Below are 19,434 nucleotides of genomic sequence, written 5' to 3'. Positions count from 1 at the left end.
ACAAAGACTCCACCACTGAGGAGCTCCATTTTTGTTTGTTTGTTTGACAGTTTTATGGGTTGAACCTAGGGCCCTGGATATGTGAAGTAGGTGCTCCACCACTAAGTTGCATCCCAGGCCAAATGAGGCGATTTTCTTAATTTTTCTAATCTTCCTTTTCTTACTAGCAATCTGTTTTCTAACATTTAACTGAATATCGCTTAATTGTTTCTTCACATTCATTTTCTATCCTATTCTGCATCCTGTGAAAATTATTCATAGGACCAAATCAACAGTCTCTTGTAGCCTTTTAAATCTGGCTAACAGGAGACACTGGGAAGAGAGCAGGGGCCATCTCCAAATAACTATCCTCTCCAGGTCAAAGATGATGATACTATCTTCTTTCTGCTAGTTCTACTTCACTCCTGTGCTGATCCTTGAAAACTTGCCCACATTTTTGATACAATTTTTTTTTTTTTTGAATCAAGGATTGAACTCAGAGGCACTCAAACACTGAGCCACATCCACAACCATAATTTGTGTTTTTATTTAGAGACAGGGTCTCACTGAGTTGCCTAGAGCCTCGATGTTGCTGGGGCTGGCTTTGAACTCCTAACACCCTTGTCTCAGCCTCCTGAGCTGCTGAGATTACAGGTATGTGCCACCATAGCCAGCCATAATTTCTTTATTAAAATGTTCAGCAAAAGACATTTTGAGGGCATTTATCATCAATACTTGGATACAAACTTTTATTTCTCTAAAACATCTCCTTCAAAAGCTGCTAAATCTGGCATATAAAAATTGCCAAATTAAATGTCTTTTTATCTGCCTTAATTTCTCTCTGTGGCACTCATCACCTGATGCATCTCATACTCCTGTTGTATACACGGTGATAGATCTTTCACTTAACATTTTCCATTATTGTTCAATAAACCTCAGAAATCTTCAAAGATTCTTTCCCTAACCCTCAACTTGTCTTTTCATGCTCTCTACCAGAGACCCTTAATCCCTCCCACAACATAATCACTACACTGATGGCTCTCCAACAGATCTTTTCAATCCAAAATTCTCTTTCATACTCTAGTGCTACATTTCTAACTGCTGATTTTACCTAAATGTCTCTCTATCCTATCAATTAAACTCATTGTTAAGGCACAGGAAACCAGTATTTCTCTCTAGTTTTCTTCTAATTGTATCACCATTTTCTGAGTGCTTCTAATGCCCAATTCATTTCCAATTAATATAATAATTCCTTCTAAGTGGCTTTCATTTTTCTCTTCCTTCCTTATTACCAATGTTTCTAAATTAATTCAGGACTACACTCAAGTTCAGTAATTGCATTTACTTTCAATCTGGTATTTTCCCACTGTATCCAGCACAGCTTTGATCATTTTGTAAATATTTGTTAAGGTGGATCAAAACTAATTATAAATGGATTTGATAAATGTCTTCTCAGGCTTATTTCACAACATTGAGGAGTCAATTGAGGCTCAGAGACATTTAATATAAGATCACAAAACTAGAAAGTGGAGGAATTCTAAATTCAAAAGCATGCCTAAATTACATATGCAATATTTTTAATTAACATGCACGATGAACCTGAAATTTGTTTTTATCACCAACACTTGGGGAAAATAATGTTTTGACTTACAAAAAAATATTATTAGTATCTGCTAAGTAAGACAAATTAATTAATGGTAATTTTTTCCTCCCAAAATTCTTCTTCCTCATCCTGGGATACTTGACTCTTTAGGAAGAAGGGGCAGAAGCAGGATGGTATACGCAGTGTTAATCCAAATTATAGTATAGTGCGGCTCATTTAGAATGAGCTTCTAGAGTCAAATGAAAACCATGCATTGCTTAAAAATCAAATAGAATTTCTAGATTTCCTAGAAAGAAAATGTCAAGCCAGCAACAACTGGGCCCAAGAGTAGCCAAGTGGGTTTTATCACAGGAATTTTTGTTTTGTTTTGTTTTTTAAACTAACACATGAACACATATTTTAAAAACTAACACATTAATCACTGTATGCACCAACCCTGAAGGATAGCATAATGCCTTAGAATCAAGGAAGGCGCAAATGGAAGTTGATATGGCTTTTGTGATCTATTGATAGCAACTTTATTGTTTATAACTTTGTCTTAGTATGATTTTAAAACACATAATTGCAAGACTTCTCCAATTACTTGCTGTAATGGAAAGACTAGGGAGGATATTCTATTCTGCAAGTCATTCTACATCACTGACAGGATGTTTAAAATTATACATGCTCCACTGATGAACTCATTGTGCACACAAAGAGCAGATAAAGATTGAGAACTACAGATCTAGAGTAGTGATGATTAGGACAGACTTTGAGATAATGTTATTTTTTCACTGAATCTTTCTAAAATGATTCACAAGAGAAAATAGATATTACTTTCTCCAAATTAAGGGCATTATTCATAATTTTTCAAGAGCATTACAAATGCCATAAATGTTTACAAAAACAGGCCAATGATAAATATGATGCTTATAAGTAAAAAAGAAAGCCCACTTAGCTTATTTATTTATTTGGTGGTGCTGGGGATTGAACCCAGAGCCATGTGCATACAAGGCAAGCACTCTAACAACTGAGCTATACCCCAGTCCCCTACTTACCTTATTTTCAGCTTGACAGAATAAGATGCTATTTATATAATAAAGCTGTAGCTGTACCTACAAATTAGGTAATAAATTTCTGGAATTCTTTCTTTTATTCTAGCTCCTGTTGATTTTTAAATTAAAAGCCTCAAATGGCCTTTTAAAGACTTTTATATGACTTAAAGAAGTCATATATAATAAATTTTTGAATCCTATACCCTATGAATAAAAATAACCCTCTGAATACATGTATACATTGTAAAATTGTTTTATTTTTTAAAATTGTATTAAGGCATTATAGTTATACATACTAGTGGGGTTAATTTTGATACATACCTGTGTATATAACATGGTCTGCTCCAGTTCAGTCTCCAGTACATGCCTTCCCTTTCTCTCCCATCCCTCTCTCTTCCTACACCTTTTGGTCTTCCTTATTCATTTGAAATATTATAACCAAGCAGTGCTATCCTACTACATTACAAGTAAATATAAAAGTACTACTGGAAGAGAAATTACAAAGAAATGGAAACAGATAAAACAATTCAAATTGAAGAAAAATTTTAATTACAATGGTACAAAATATCCTTTGGCTCTACTTCAAAATATTTTTTAAAAAACTGTGATGTATGGGGCTGGAGTTGTGGATCAGAGATGATAGAGTGCTTGTGTATCATGTGTGAGGCACTGGGTTTGATCCTCAGCACCACATAAAAATAAAGATATTGTGTCCACCTATAACTAAAAAACAAATATTAAAAAAAAAAAAAGCTATGATGTAGGGATTTGAGGATTTGGTTGTAAGTTCAGTTTTTATAGGTGGCTCCAATATCTGTATCCTATTTTGAAGACCAGTGCTTTAAAATATATATTCTTGAAGATTTAAATATTTGCAAGTTCAAGTCCCCCCTGAAAAACAACCAGTTTGCTTTCTTCTTCTCTCAAGTGACATATTCAGAATTTCAGAATATGTCATCCAAATAATGTTAATAAAAATAGTTACTAAAATTTCATATTTCTTTGTTGTAGAAATTGAGAAAGTTAATCTTAGCAATTTGGGGGAATACAAATGTTTGTTAAAGTAAGTAGAGCTACTGTAAACTATTTTCTGATAGTTTACAATTATCACCAAAATATTCACTATCAAAATATGCCATATAATTAACAACGTCGATAAAGTTGAAATCTATTTTAAATGATATTAGCTACACTTTGTTATTTTTTAGAAGATTGAGGGTAAAGGAGAAAGAAACAGGGAATTACTCTGATTAAAAACAAAATTAAAATAAGATTTATAGGAGAATTTACGAATTTAAATACAAATCAACAGTTCTTTCTGGAAAAAAATAATTTCTTCTGAAAAATTAGAGGAAAGTAGCACTCTTAGGAACAGCTAGCTGCTCAGTGCTGAGTCTGGCACTCTGCGTCTGGTGTGTGCCTTACCTTTGCTCCATGCTTATGTAGAACTTCCATGACATCATTATGGGCTCTTTCAGCTGCAACATGCAGGGGAGTCATGAAACTATGGAAAGGAGAAAAGGAAAAGGTAATTTTCTTTTTCTTACTGCATTTCCTCTTTTAAGAACTGAATAACTCTTCTGCAATTATACTTACTCTTTATTTTTTTCATTGACATTTGCTCCTTTTCTAAGTAATAATTCTGTCACTTGTTTTCGTTTGGGATGCAAGGAGGCCACAGCACAGTGCTATGAAGAGAAATAATTTAATAAGTTAAACTTCTATTTAAAAATGGATTTCTGAATTAAATAGCATCTGCTGACTATTTAGGACACTATTATCTCAAAGAGTACCAAGAACATAATTATATATTTTACATTATAGAGATGATGAATATTTCTCCTAAATACACTAAGTACAAAACATAAATAAAGTCTTTAAACCTACACAAAATTATGCTTTTAGTTAAGTGTTAGGAAAGACCTCATTTCTTTTCTTTTAGTCAATAATGATCCAGCATATATTCCACTGAAAGTCATTAGAACACTGCCTCTTTGAAGCTACAGAAATCTGTAACTAAACTATTCAAGTCTTCATTAGGCTATCAGCCATACAAGCCAGTATTTTTCAAATTCCTTCATTGATATACTTGAAGCACTTTGGAAGAGTACATTTATATACCTAGAAATTGGCAAGAAGGTGATGAACTTGAAGCAGTTTAGAAAATAAACACTCTTTAAATTTTATGTCTTATCCTAATATGCATATGACTTTTATATTCTGCTTCATTAGTTATATATTTACTTTTTAAAATTAACACTTAAAACTGATATATACTTAAAACTGATACTAAAATGAAAACACCCCCATTGGGTGGGTAAGGTCTATTCTGTGGCTTTGAGTATAAGCTGGTATAATGTTATGTAGTTTGAGTGTACCTGAATCCCAGTTTTGATGGACATATACTTCAGTGCATATACAGTTGGCACACTTCAGTTTGATGAATCTTGTTATTTTCACCAGATATTGACTAAAGTTTGACCTTTTTGTGCCACATACGTATAAGAATATTAACTGAAGCATATGTAAAAGTCTGTGATACAAGCATCATATATGCATAAATTCTGTATTTGGGAGCAATCATTAGTCAAGCCCTATATCTGTTCCTTTTTGTCAGTGTCAAAGAAAATAAAAAAAATCTTTCCAAAAATGTATTGGAAGAAAAAGAAATAGTTATAAGGGTAATTTGTGCAGTCTGGAACAGAAAAATTTATAATCTTACCATTTTTCTGCATGAATATAATCAGTTATTTGAATATAATTGCATAAAAGGATGATGTAAGTATCTTTGAAAACACACCAATTCCCTACAGAAAACAAATATGGTATTTATCTAGCAAACACATAACAAAAAAGAAAATTTAATCATGAAAATCACATCTTGTATTTTATGAAAGAACAACCACAAAGGTAGATCTGTTATAATAAGGTTGGGTAAACACAAAGGTAAAATAATCTCCAAATCAAGATTGAGCAAATGTCTATTCTCTTGCCCATTAAAATAATCTTCCCCTAAACCAAATTTAAAAATCAATTAAACTAACATTAAAATATAAATTACTGACATTGCAAATAGTAAAGTTACTTTCAGGTATTATGTCAGGCTTGCTCCAGTATTACAGACAAAAAAGAATGTTATTAATAATAAAATCTTACCAGCGCTGTTTCATGAGACTGCGGCTGTTTGAAATTAATGATTTCCAAAGCGAGTGTTTTTTTTACTTTGGCTAGGTCTGCTTCTCTGGCTGCTTGTAGTAAAGAATGACCTTTAAATTCATCTACAATGAAATAATGGTTGATAAATAATAGTTTAAATTATATAGAAATCTAGTATGATTATATGTAAATAGGAAAATCATAAACTTCACATATTTCTCTATTTCTGCAAAAGTGGTAATGTGACAATATTGATAATACAAAGGCTGAAGATATAATGAAAAATTCTGAAATATGTATGCTCTGAAATAAGACTATTTCATACTCTCAGAGTTCATAAAGATTCACAAAGACATCAATGGCATCAAAGTCTTTAAAACAGGCAACTAGGAGTCCACCAAAGGAAACCAGACAAATAATTTGTAAGCACATACACTGAAACTCTTTAACAAAAGAGACAGATCTATAAATACTAACACGAAAGAACAAATTGTTATTCAAGTACCCAAAGAGAAAGAATAGGCTGATCCTTTTTATGTATTGTTACAACTCTCTCCATCACAACTAAATACAAATAATTTTGTAAAAAATGATGCCGAGAAATACTCAGCAAAATATTAATAGCAACTATGTCTTGAAAAAGAGTAGGGAAGAACAAATATGTGGAAGAACTTCTAGAGTTTGAAACATTTTCAAAGAAGAATGAATATTGTATTGTTTTCATAAACAAATATTTTTAAAAATTCATATCTAAATTAATTGTGCAAATTAAGAACACGATATTCTTATTAAAAACAGTCCTACTTTTTATTTTACAAATTTTGCTTGATTTTGATACATCCACTCAATAACTATGTGTTGTGTGTGAATGCTGAACATATTTATGACAAATTTAGGGAAAAAATCTTTATTATATAACCTCTTCTTTAGTGATTCTTTATTATTGCTAAATTCCTCAAAATATAGAACTTGAAAGGTTGGGGGGGGGGAATAGAGTAACAAGCCTTATCAAAATGTGTTTGTTTCTTGTATAATTTTCTTTAAGTTAATTCTGTAACTGTGAATGCCTAGTATAAAGCAGTACACATGATAAAAAAACTGCAGTTAGAGAAAGCCTAATTTCATAAAATTCTTTCATTCAGATAATTTCTTGCTAGAATCCTATGTAACAAAACAAAGGTTTTATGTATTTAATAAAGTTGCCTACTAAGAAGACTAAAAAATAGTCCAACCAGGAAAATGCTCCCTTTGAAAAACTACACAAATTTAAGATAAATTTTAATCTTTACACTATAATAAGACAGACTAGTAAAACACAATATAAAAACTTCTTATAGACGAAAAAAAACCAAATAACCCAATCAATAAATGGGCCAAGGACCCAAAGATTGTATATCATCTTCTCAGAAGATGATATACAATCAATCAACAAATATATGAAAAAATGTTCATCATCTCTAGCAATCAGAGAAATGCAAATCAAAACCACTCTAAGATTTCATCTTGCTCCAGTCAGAATGGCAGCTATTATGCATTCAAACAACAAGTGTTGGCGAGGATGTGGGGGAAAAGGTACACTCAAACATTGCTGGTCGAACTGTAAATTGGTATAGCCAATATGGAAAGCAGTATGGAGATTTCATGGAAAATTGGGAATGGAACCACCATTTGACCCAAGTATCCCTCTCCTCGGTCTATATTCAAATGACTTAAAAATAGCATACTACAGGGACATAGCCACATCAATTTTTATAGCAGCACAATTCACAATAGCTAAACTATGGAATCAACCTAGATGCTCTTCAATAGATGAATGGATAAAAAAAAGTGACATATATACACAATGGAATATTATTCAGCAATAAAAGAGAACAAAATCATGGCATCTGCAAGTAAATGGGGAGTTAGAGAAGATAATGTAACTGAATTCCAATTCCAAAAAATCAAATGCTGATATAAGGAGGCTGATTCATAGTGGGATAGGGAGAGGGAGCATGGGAGGAATAGACGAACTCTAGATAGGGCAGAGGTGTGGGAGGGGAAGGGAGGGGGCATGGGAGAATAAATGATGGTGGAATGTGACGATCATTATTATCCAAAATACAGGTATGAAGACATGAATTGGTGTGAATATATTTTGTATACAATCAGAGATATGAAAAATTGTGCTCTATATGTGTAATAAGAGTTGTAATGCATTCTGCTGTCATATATAAATAGTTTTAAAAAACTTCTAATAGTATTCATAATTTTTAAAATGATTAAAAGGAGGAAAAATTTAAATAACAGAGACAAAGCTGAGTCAATATATAAATTAAAATAAGGAAATATGAAAATGGTAAAATAAGTTTTGAATAGTGTCAAATTTTCTTATCTTTGTTTTTTTCTTTTTGGTACCCTCCACCCCCACCCCTGCCAGTCCCTTTTTTAAATTTTGAGACTGAATCTCACTAAATTGCTTAGGACCTCATAACTTGCTGAGGCTGGTTTTGAACTTGCTATCCTTCTGTCTCACCCTCCTGAGATGCTGGGATTAAAGGCATATGCCACCCCACCTGGTTCTTTGTTTTTTTAGGACAAGGTCTTGTTAATGTAGTCCTGACTGGCCTTGAACTTAAGATTCTCTTCCCTAGGTTTCCTGAGGAGCTGGGATTATGGGTGTGCACAGTGGCACTCACCCAAATTCATTATGAGAATTTTACTGAGCATATAGTATCTACAATACACTGTCCTCGGCTTAAGATAGGTGGACATACAGGTGCAAACACAAATATCATCCCACATTTTTCTTAGTTAACAAAGAACTTGTACAGGTGTTAAGAAAACCAAAATCAAAGATCTTTCTCTTAAAGAATGTAAATTTTCCTATTTAGACCAAATACTTAGAAAAATGAATTATATAAAACAAGAAAACGTATAGCAGGAGTCACCTGGGTGGGATCAACTTCTATAAGGTTCATTTAAAAAGACAATTGCACAATTACAATCTGGTTTATACTGTCCTATAGTCTAATAGATGTCATTTATTTGAATACCAAAATAAATTTCCACTTAAACAGGATGAAAATTACAGGGAAGTTTTTCTATTTTAATTTTGATAAGTTTAAAAATCTATTTAAATACAAATAATATTATCATGATTTTGATTATACCTTGTCCTTGAATTATAATTTAACAAAAACTTTACTAGGCTGTTTTGGATTCTTAGAATCCTGGATGTAGGAAAGTTAAAAATCAGGTGACACCTAGCTTAATTTAAACCTGAAATGTCCATATGTAGAATTAAATCAGTATTAGATAAGACCCTAGAATAGAAAAAGAATTTTAGGTAAAATCCAAAGAAATCTAAATCAATGTTGGCTTTTAATTGGAATACATGTATCTTACTAATAATGTAAAATGCTGGTAATACAGGAAACTTGATATGGGGTATGTGAGAACTCTATACCATCTTCATAAATTTTCTGTATTTCAAAAAGTATTCTAAAACACAAAGTTTATTTAAAAATTCTCTCTCTCCCTCCCTCTTTCTCTGCTTTCCGGCTGCCAAGAGCTGGGCAGATTCCTCCACTATGTCCTTCCACCATGATGTTCTGCTTTACCGTAGGCCCAGAACAATAGAATTAGTCCAACAAAGATTGAGACTTTGAAATCATGAGCCCAAATTAAACTCTCCTCCTTTAAGTTGTTGTCATAGTGATAAAAATGTGACTAAAAAAGTACTTAATGTTAAATACCATTGATTATTACCAATAGCATAAGAATATAAGCACTCTGAATGTGGAGATTTTTATTCTGGTTTGTACAGTGCTCTATTTCTAGTGTTTGTCACTAAGTATTCACTAAATGGCTGCCAATGGCTGCCTTGCTTCATCCTCATTAGCCTTAACACATATGAGTTAGTATTAGTCTTGAATAATTGTAAAATATATATAGTGTACGTATATAAGATTCTTGTGTAATTCATGAAGGAAAGTACAGAGTTAGAAAAGAGGATTTTAAACTAGTATGCTTGTAAGAATGGAAGGGTATTGTGTAAATTAGATAAAATACTAGCTCTGATAACTAAAAAGAAATCAGATATTCTGATTAATAGCCAGCAATACTGATTTTAGGGTATAAATACATACAAGTCAGTCTCTCCCGAAGTTCAGGAGTTGGAGCCATATCCACAGCACTCTTCCCATGACAGTTGACTAACGTAGGATCAGCACCATGGCTCAGTAACAAAGAACAAACTTCTACACGATTCTTGGAAGCAGCCTCATGTAGTGGAGTAAACTGCCAGAGATCCATTGCATTAACACAAGCTCCATGCTGAATGGAGAAAAAATGTCTTAGGTTAGTAATAACTTCACGGAATCAAATTAAACTCAGAAATTTTTTTTGCACTGTAAATTTCAGTTGTAACTTTTTGAAATGTGATTGCAATAATTTCAGTTTTAAAAAACAGCTGAATTATTAGTTGAATGTTCAAAAAATTGTAAGCAACAGTAATATTTTTTAAAATTATCATATTCTCTTAAAAATCTTATTAGCCAAACAACAATAACAAAACAAAGTAACAATAACTTTTAAGCAGCATACGTTTTGAATTTTGAGCTTCTTACCTTTAGTAGTAGTTCTGTGACTTCATAGTGTCCATATGAACATGCATTATGAAGAGGCACAAGTCCACTAACGAAGAAGCAAATTAAAATTCTTAAATTTCAAACATAGTTATTCATCTACGAAGTACTAAGAAACAAGAATCTAGCAAATATTAACATTAAAAATACAGCACTGCACGCTTTATGTATTAATTATTTATAAAAAATGTTACCTAGTAGTGAATTGAAATGTTTCTACCATTTTAACTCACTTTCATGGTAATTTGCAGCATAAAATTTAAATATCCAACTTGCATATCAAATAGTTTAAACAGGTCAAAAACTCCTTTTGTGGTGTACTTTTCTTGATTACTCACTTACTGTACACCCATCTGTTTTCAGACATGCACAAGGAAATAGAGATATTCCAAAGATCAGGCATTTATGTCCCTATACTATTAGGATGCCATATGTATATGGCACAAAACTTGGCACAGGCAAGAGAGAAACAACATGGAAAATTGTATATTTGAAATGGACAGATTCCCGTTCTCATAAATATCTCAAATACTGAGTTTATGTCTCTGTTTCCTTGAATGAAAGAGGCAGAATGCAAAAAACTCTCCTCTAGGGCATCTCTTCTTTCTAATGTCAATTACAAGAGTATGATATAATTTATCTTACCTGGGATAGGGTGAATTATCTTTTAGATCTCAAAGTAATAATACAAACCTCTGTTCATAATCCCTGGATAGTAAATAGGCTGGTACAAAGTTTTTTAAAAAATCTTCCATTCATAAAATAAATGACATAAATGCTTTCTTGGTTCCCATTCATTCCTTTCCCATATTAACCTTCATTAAGGATCTTCTAGGTTTTCTCAGTTTAGATGTGCAAGATTTCACTAACCAAATTAGAATATTATATATTTATGATTTTGGTTTATTAATAAGAAATGGTCTTTTAATACCTGATGAATATGATAGCTATGCTACCAGATTATTATAATTTCCAATTTCTTTTATATTTCTTTAGTGCAATTCAATAGTTAAAAAAAGATGATTGGAATACAAAAGCAGATTTAAAACTTCAAATAACAGAATTGCAATAAAATTAGGAATGATTTAGGAAATTATTATGAGAAGTCTGAATAATAAGTGGATACTTGAAAGTAAAGTCTGAAATCAAAATTATGAACATTCTTAATGAATGGGATATATGACTTTCTTTGTCCAGAGCTTAAAACCTTGAAGAATCAGATGATAAAAATAAAGCATAATATTCCATAAACAAAAATACTGAAAGGAAATAAACTAATACACCTACCCTTTGTCTTTTGCGTGAACATCAGCACCATGCTGAAGAAGAAGTTGAACTATACGAACTCTGTTGTAGCCTGCTGCTAGATGTAAAGGAGTGGACTAGAAGAGAAAAACAAATCCCCCTTTTCAGGTTAAAAAGTTCTTGCTTTGCTTTTTAATCTGTATTCATTCACAATTGAACACAATGAAAGTTAATATAAAAAATACTGGGTTGAAATTCAAAAATTCTTATTTCAGACCTGAATGAAAGATAATTCATTCTCCTTAGAAGAAAATTCTAACTTAGACGCCATTTGCTATGGTTTGAATGTTGAACTGACTCTATCATAATTCATTTTGAGGGTTGGTCCCTACTTTAACAGTGTCCAGAAATTTGGGGCCTTTAAGAGGGAGTAATGCTTTTTCTCAAAAGTAATTTACTGTTCTGGAGGGACTGGATTGGTTAACACAAGAGTGGTCTGTTATAAAGCACATTTGTCCTTCTCAGCTCAATCTCTTGCTTCTTTTCTTTCCAGGTGACCCCTCTTTTATACCTCCTCCCAAATCCTGGCACTTGATGCTGTCCACCCTGTGGACAAGCAGTCAAGGGGTCCTTGCCAGATGCTGATGTGATGTTTTCAAGGACTATGTGGCCGCAAGAATTGTAAGCCAAACATACCCCTTTTCTTATATATAACCCAGCATCAGCTATTTTGTTAAAGCAACACAAAATGGACTAGGACAACATCTATTTCACTCATTTGTTTTTCAAAGGCCTTCAAATAATCAAGACCTACCCTACCTACACTAATTACTTCTTTATCTTTCAAACATGCACCATTCTTACTGTTCTGAGAAGTCATATCATGTATTATATTTCCTTTAAATGGAAACATTCTTCCTTATCCTATTTAAGTCCTGTCCTTTCAAGTTTAACTTTTAAATCCCAATTCTACCATAAAACTTTATCTAAAGATTTTGCTTGCAAAATGTTTGTCAATAGAAAAGATTGAAAAGTATATCTTAAGAATTATTTGAAAAAATTTTAATGGAAACCAAAAAGACATTATTCATTCCATATGGCTCCAGTAATAAGTCAAAACTAATATACTACACTGTAATGCAAAGAATATACCAAGATAGTATTTAATCTTCTATTTTATATACCACATTTACAGTATAAACAAGAGGAAAATACATTTTTTCTCAACTAATTTCTGACAAATTTTTAATTTGAACCAGGTTATTAAAAGATTCTCTGCTACAATTAAATATAGTAATTAAAATAATCAAACTTCTCACCTTTAAGCAATCAGAAAGAACTTCACTTTAATTAAAAACTTCCCTGCAACCATGGCAGTTTTCCACCTTTGCTCATTTGATATTTAAATACTATAATAGTTTCTTACACAGGCTCTAATATGCTTTAATTCTCTTTCATTTTTATAATTTCTATTTGGGGGCTTGGGATTTACTAAGATTTTCAATTTATTTTCTTCACCTATTCCAAATGTCAAAACACAACGGAATTATTATATATTATATATTACTGCTTTCGAAATACTCCATACGTTCTATAAATTCTGACAGTCTCTTACAAAATATTTTAAGCAATACACAGCTACTAATGAAGAATTGAGGTAGATTAGAAGAGAGTCCTAAATAAAAAGGACACCTGACTATTCTTTTTTCTTCCTGTTTTACAGATGTTGCTCCACTGTCTTTTTTGGGTAGCATTATTTTAAGAAATCTGCCACCAGCATTATCTCTGTTTCCTTGTACACATGCTTTTCCCCTTTAGATACATAAACATTTTCTCTTTATCGTTGGATTTAAGCAATTAGATTGTGAAGTACCTTGGGATAGTTTTCTTCATGGTTTTTAATTTTATTTATTATGTTTTTGGGTTTTGTTCGTGCTTAGGTCTTGTTGAGTTTCTTGGCTCTAGTTTTCACTAAATTGGGATAACTTTTAGCTATTAGTTCATTAAATATTTTTTCTGCTTCCTCTTTCACAATCCTCTCTGCTGGGACTTCAATCAGTCATGCATTAGACTACTTTCAAAGCTTTATTTTTAAGCTTTGTTAGGCAGTACCAGAACAGCCCTTAGCATGACACTACTTTTGCCCTGAGGTATTGCCCTCCTGAGTACTTCATGATATCCAAAGAATTAAGAGGGTCTTCCATTCTGGCTGGTGGTAACAGAAAGTATTACAGATTCTGTCTGACCTCCTATGATCTCTAAACCTTTTGGGTGGTTCCTTTATTAGTCTCAGATACTTTCTTCATTCCATGTTAATCAGTCCCAGCTAAAGACTGTAAGGGGACCTGATATAGGACCTATGTCTTAGTAACTTTTCACAAGTATTGTCCCTGCAAGTCCACCTCAACTCAGGGAGACCACCAGGTTGCCCTTTCCTACATTAAAGCATGAAAATTCTTCCTAGACAGAGTTGGAACAATTGTACATTTCACCTTACTAGTTTCCTCTTCTGAGTGACTACTGCCACATTCTGCCTAATAAGCAAGTCGAAAACCATTGATTTATATGTTTTGCCCATTCTTCTTATTGTTTCAGGAAGCAAGGTAAATCTGGTCCCTTTTACTCCGTCTTGGCCCATTTTTGGAAAAAACTGTAATTTAAATATGGTTGGGAAGCTTCCTCCATAGATAAGGACTGCTTTGGATATATGGTCAGTAAGTCAGTAAGCTCTTATAGGGAATAGCTAAAATTTAATATTTTATGGACAAGGTGGCATCTTTATTGCTTATGAATAGAAAAAAACTTCCTCTATTATATATTAAATGTCTTTTACACAATTTGCACACAATTAATTCAATATTTTATTTCTGGAAATGAACAAAATCCTTAATGAATGAAAATGTACACACTAAATAAACACAGTAGTTTATTTAGAAGAGCAAAATGTAATAATCATTGTTTCCAGATGTTTCATTTACAATGTTTTAAAATGGTAATATATTTCTTTTTAAACTACTGAAATTTATATAACTTAGATAAATTAGAAGGCTTTGTCATTGGAAAGGTAGAAAAGTGATAGAAATCATAGAAATCATAAAATAAAGCTATGCAAAAATATGGAACTAAGGTAATGAGTTTCAAAAACTAACTGATGTGAATGGTACAGGATATTCCCAGTTTGGAAATGTCAATGACAGAAGAAGGAGGAAGAGAAGAGGAGTGGGGAGACCCTGAGGGAAAGAATCTGGGATTTAGGTTTATTGGATTTAAAGTACCTTCCTGATACCTCAGTGGTAATGTCAGAGAGAGTGCATTATAAATACAAAACCACAATTCAGAAGGATAAGGCTAAAAACAAACGTGGTCATCACCTGCATTCACATAAAATATCTTAGTATCCATCATGTATCTGAGAGTATATAGTGTTAGGGATGGTGTGGTAACCTAGAAAAGTCCAATAAAACACAGAGTACCTAACAAAAAGTCAAATCAACTAATTCTTTATTCAGAAGGTCTAAGAGAGGAATCAAAACTCTAGTTTCTAAGGGGTCAAGTAAAGAGAGAAAGCAGGGGATGCAGTATAGTGCGAAAAATACTGCTTAAGGGAAGTTCAGGGTGCCATCAAAGGCCAGAGGCGCAAAAGGAATCCTCCCTAGAGGCAAACAGAAGAGAGCGAGTAGGATGCGGAAGATTCTCCAGCTCTCTTGAGTTGAGACTTGTGGTAAACAAAATTCACTGTCTTTTTCCATTGTTTCCCTTGGTGTGACACAGCTCAGAGGGACCACCAGAGTTAAATTGATGACAGTGACACAACCCTGAACCTCCAAAACTATAAGCCTCTTTTCTAAGAAGTAATTCGTATTTTAGTACAGTAACAAAAAACTTACTTGACTTCCAATATCTAATAAGTAGATATTATAATCCTTATCATGTAGGGATGTCTTATGGATTAAAGATAACTATACACAACCTAATAAAGCATTTATCACATAGAAAAAGGTCAATAAATGGTAGTTACTTACTACTTATTAAGTAGCTTACACATTTAGATGTTTTTAATGGTCATTTATACAGTCCTTACCTTACTTGACCTATCAGCATTATTTGATTTTATGGATCACTTCTTATGTGAAATGTCTAGAACACTACACTCTTCATTTTCCTCCTAACTCACCAGTCATTCTTTATTAGTCTTTACTATTTGGTCCTCATTTTCTTGACGCTGGGGTACTGTAGAGCTCTGATTTAGACATCTTTTCTTCATTGTCTATACTCACTCCTTCAGTGATCTCTTGCAGTGTTGTCACTTTAAATAACATCCATAAACTGACAGTTCAATTATATCTCCAACCTAGTCCTCCCTGATGACATCTACACTCTCATAAACCAACTGCCTGCTTGACATCACCACATGAATAGGAGATACTCATGTTTACAGTCCACAACCAAGCTCCTAGTATTTTCCCTAAAACATATGCTGAAAAAAAAAATGCTTTTACCTCTGCTAATGGTTACTTCATCATTTCATTTACTGAGGCCAGAAATTTTGAATATCTTTACATACTATATTCACCCTATCAGACTATGTCTATTGGTTATACCCACTAAATATATCCAGAATCCAGTAAGTCCTCATCATATCTATTTATCACCAACCTGGTTTTTCAGTTGGTTGATTGCAACAGCCTTCTATTTTATCTCCCTGCTTTCAAAATAATCCCCTTAGAGTCTACACAACATAGCAACAAAGAAATCCTGTAACTTAAGTTAGATAGACTGGTAATCTACACAAAATCTTCCAGACATTCTTCATCACACTCCAAGTTAAAGTTAACATTGTTAGAATGACCTAGAAGGCTGAAAACAATCTCCCCTACTATCCACTTTCAACTTTCTGATATCATATTTTACTCTGTTATCCTTCATTCACTTCACTCTGGTCTACATAACTCAAATACCATAATTATTACTTAGCTGAGATCACTTAGAATTAGATTGTACTAAGTGAAGTAAATGTCTCTGGAAAAAAATTAAAAGCTAGTAACAAAATACTTTCTAACTTAAAGTTCACACATTACTTCTTAATAAATCCAAACAACAAGGGAAGAAAAAATATTTCTGAGGATTTATATTAAAATAACAAAATTTTTAAAAAGGCGGAATTTAGCTATCAGCTTTGGAAGAACTATATGGTGGTATGTGTCAAGAATATAAAATATTTCCACACCCTCATCCTTTCTTCCCAATGAGCAAAAAAATAATGACAACTATGAATATGGCTAGATGTATTATTACATATTCAACCCTAGTAGAACTTCAGCATTTACATTTTAACACAAAACACATATTGCTATCTCATAAATGACTGCTAGGTGCAGAGGAAAGGGTTTCTTGGTCTAATAGTGCTGGGGATGCTTTTCAAGTTAACAACAACCATAAAAGACAAACAGCCAGACCTCAATGATATTTTTCATCTAAAAATCACAAAATATAAAAATACTTATATTCTTAAGACATTTGTTATTAATCTGTTTTTATGAAGTAAAAAGCCGGCTGCATTCCCTGAACAAACATAAAACAAGACTGCAAAACATCAATACTCAAAATAATTATCTCCTCCCCTCTTTTTTCTTTTGATAATACTTATGCAAAAATAAAGAAAAAAAACTGTCAAAACTGGACTTCAAATTATTTGCCACAATCTTTTACTGTAAATGTTTGTTACAAAAACAGTACGGTTATTTATTTGTATCCTCTAGTTCACCATGAGTTCACTGATAGTAGAAAATATACCTTATGTTTTCAAGACCTAATCTAGGAAGGTACTTAAAAAAAAAAAAGTCATTATTGGCTTTTGATTTATATTACTAAAAAGAAAGAGGCAATATGGATAATCCAACATGGTAAATTTGACTTTAAATTTGTGCAAAAAATTTACACTGACATTTCAACACAGGCATGTGTGATGTTTGAAACATTCCTTAGGAAAATATAAAACTACAACTGTGAAGCTATGATATAAGTCATCAGAGAGCTGTCTAGCCCATTATTAGTGTATTTTGTTTTCTTTAAGATGAGGATTCGGTTTGATCTAGATGCACTCCTTTGGGATTTTCCAAAATGTGGTGATCAGCTTGTCCTGGTTTGCCCAGGATTTACTGATTTTAGGAAACCCACTGATTCCAGGAAAGCTGGGATGGTTGGTCATCTGACTCTAGATAGACTTAAAGCCAAATGAGTTTCTGGTTTCCGGAGCTGCTGTGAGCCAGAAAGTTGTATGTGCAAACAATTATGTGCATTCTGACAAACACCCATTAATTTACCTAATTAGAAGACTCTTATTTAAAACAAGTTGGCTCAAGAGATAATAAAAGATTAATTTTTTCCATCCAGCAATGCATTTCTTCAACAGACAAGCACAGCCTTTCTCAGTTCCATACAAGCTCTATAATATAGTGTACTATTCAAATTTTCCTCCAGACTTGCTCTATAGTTATGATTATAAAATGATTCGATAAAAACTTCATGATCTTTCAGCACTTGAACATGAAACCTTTGCTGTATTAAGAGCAAGTTTTAAGGGCTGGGGCTGGGGCTCAGCAGTAGAGTGCTCAACTAACATGTGCGAGGCTCTGGGTTCAATCCTAAGCACCTCATAAAAATAAATAAATAAAAGTATATTGTGTCCAACTACAATTATAAACAATTTTTAAAAAAGAACAAGTTTTAAGAAACACAACAATCTATGTACTGATCTGCTAGATTTAATAATCATTAATTAACAGAACTTTGCTACACTAGCTTCTGCTATCTCTTTTGTCCTACTTTTTCCCTGGAAGTATTCAAAAACTAATTTAAGATACTTTGACAATTCATCTTTGCATATTCCATAGATGCCTCCAAAATTTATGGGAATTTTCTTCTACAGCTCCAATGTTACTATCACATATAGTAGTGGTAAAATGTCATTATCACCTAATATCCAGGTCATTATTCAAATTCCCTATCTCAAAAATTATCTGTTTAAAATTGGTTTGCTAGAATTAAGACCAATACGTTTATTTGGTTATTGAGTCTTTAAGTTGCTCAAACCTGCAATAGTCTTCATCCATCCTTATTTTTGTTTTTTTCAGAATACGGTCTTTTATTTTTATTATTTATTTATTTTTGGTACCGGGGATAGAACCCAGGGGCGATTTACCACTGAGCTACATCCCTGGTCCTTTCAAATTATTTTTGAGAAGTTGCTTAGGATTTTGTTAAGTTGCTGAGGCTGGCTTTGAACTTGCTTCTCCTTCCTCAGCCACTGGGACGACAAAAAAATGGATATCATTCTTCTATTGATAAGATCCCTCAATCTTCCATGAGTTTTGCGAATACTATCTCTATGAACTCATGAGTCTTAAACATCATTTTTGTAGGTTTTTCTTTTTTAATTTCCCTCATCTCTTAAAAACTATATATAAGTATAAAGAAACACAAAACCATACTCATTTAAAAATCTGACATTTTGGATGTATAAAAACATGCTTCTTCCAGTTTCACTTAAAAAACGAGGTACTGTATATATTTTTTTCTCAGTTTTAACTGGTCTCAATTATCAATTACTTTATATTTATTAAACATTCTCTCAATAGAATTCCTTTTTAAATAATAAAAATAATATATTCCCTCTAAAAATTCAAATAGTACAGAAAATATGATGTAAAAGGTTCTATTTCTCCCTCCAGTCCAACAAGCCTCTCTTTCAAAGGTAATCACTGTTTACAGTTGCTCAAATATCATTTGA

The 19,434-nt window shown here is 32.5% G+C and overlaps 1 protein-coding gene across 2 annotated transcripts in view; it reads right to left on the bottom strand.

The window, feature by feature from the left end:
• Positions 1 to 19,434, bottom strand: part of Tnks (tankyrase) — a 199,538-nt gene that overhangs the window by 65,462 nt on the left and 114,642 nt on the right. For both annotated transcript variants that reach the window (XM_076853776.1, XM_076853777.1), the window contains exons 6-11: positions 11,688 to 11,782; positions 10,383 to 10,449; positions 9,903 to 10,089; positions 5,773 to 5,894; positions 4,213 to 4,304; positions 4,042 to 4,120 (exon numbers count right to left, since the gene is read on the bottom strand). In XM_076853776.1, coding sequence (XP_076709891.1) covers positions 4,042 to 4,120; positions 4,213 to 4,304; positions 5,773 to 5,894; positions 9,903 to 10,089; positions 10,383 to 10,449; positions 11,688 to 11,782 — 642 coding nt within the window. The remainder of the gene's footprint in view (positions 1 to 4,041; positions 4,121 to 4,212; positions 4,305 to 5,772; positions 5,895 to 9,902; positions 10,090 to 10,382; positions 10,450 to 11,687; positions 11,783 to 19,434) is intronic.

This window comes from Callospermophilus lateralis, chromosome 4 (genome assembly GCF_048772815.1).
Source record: "Callospermophilus lateralis isolate mCalLat2 chromosome 4, mCalLat2.hap1, whole genome shotgun sequence".
NCBI classification, from domain to species: Eukaryota; Metazoa; Chordata; class Mammalia; order Rodentia; family Sciuridae; genus Callospermophilus; species Callospermophilus lateralis.
This window is presented reverse-complemented; position numbering and strand designations above follow the sequence as displayed.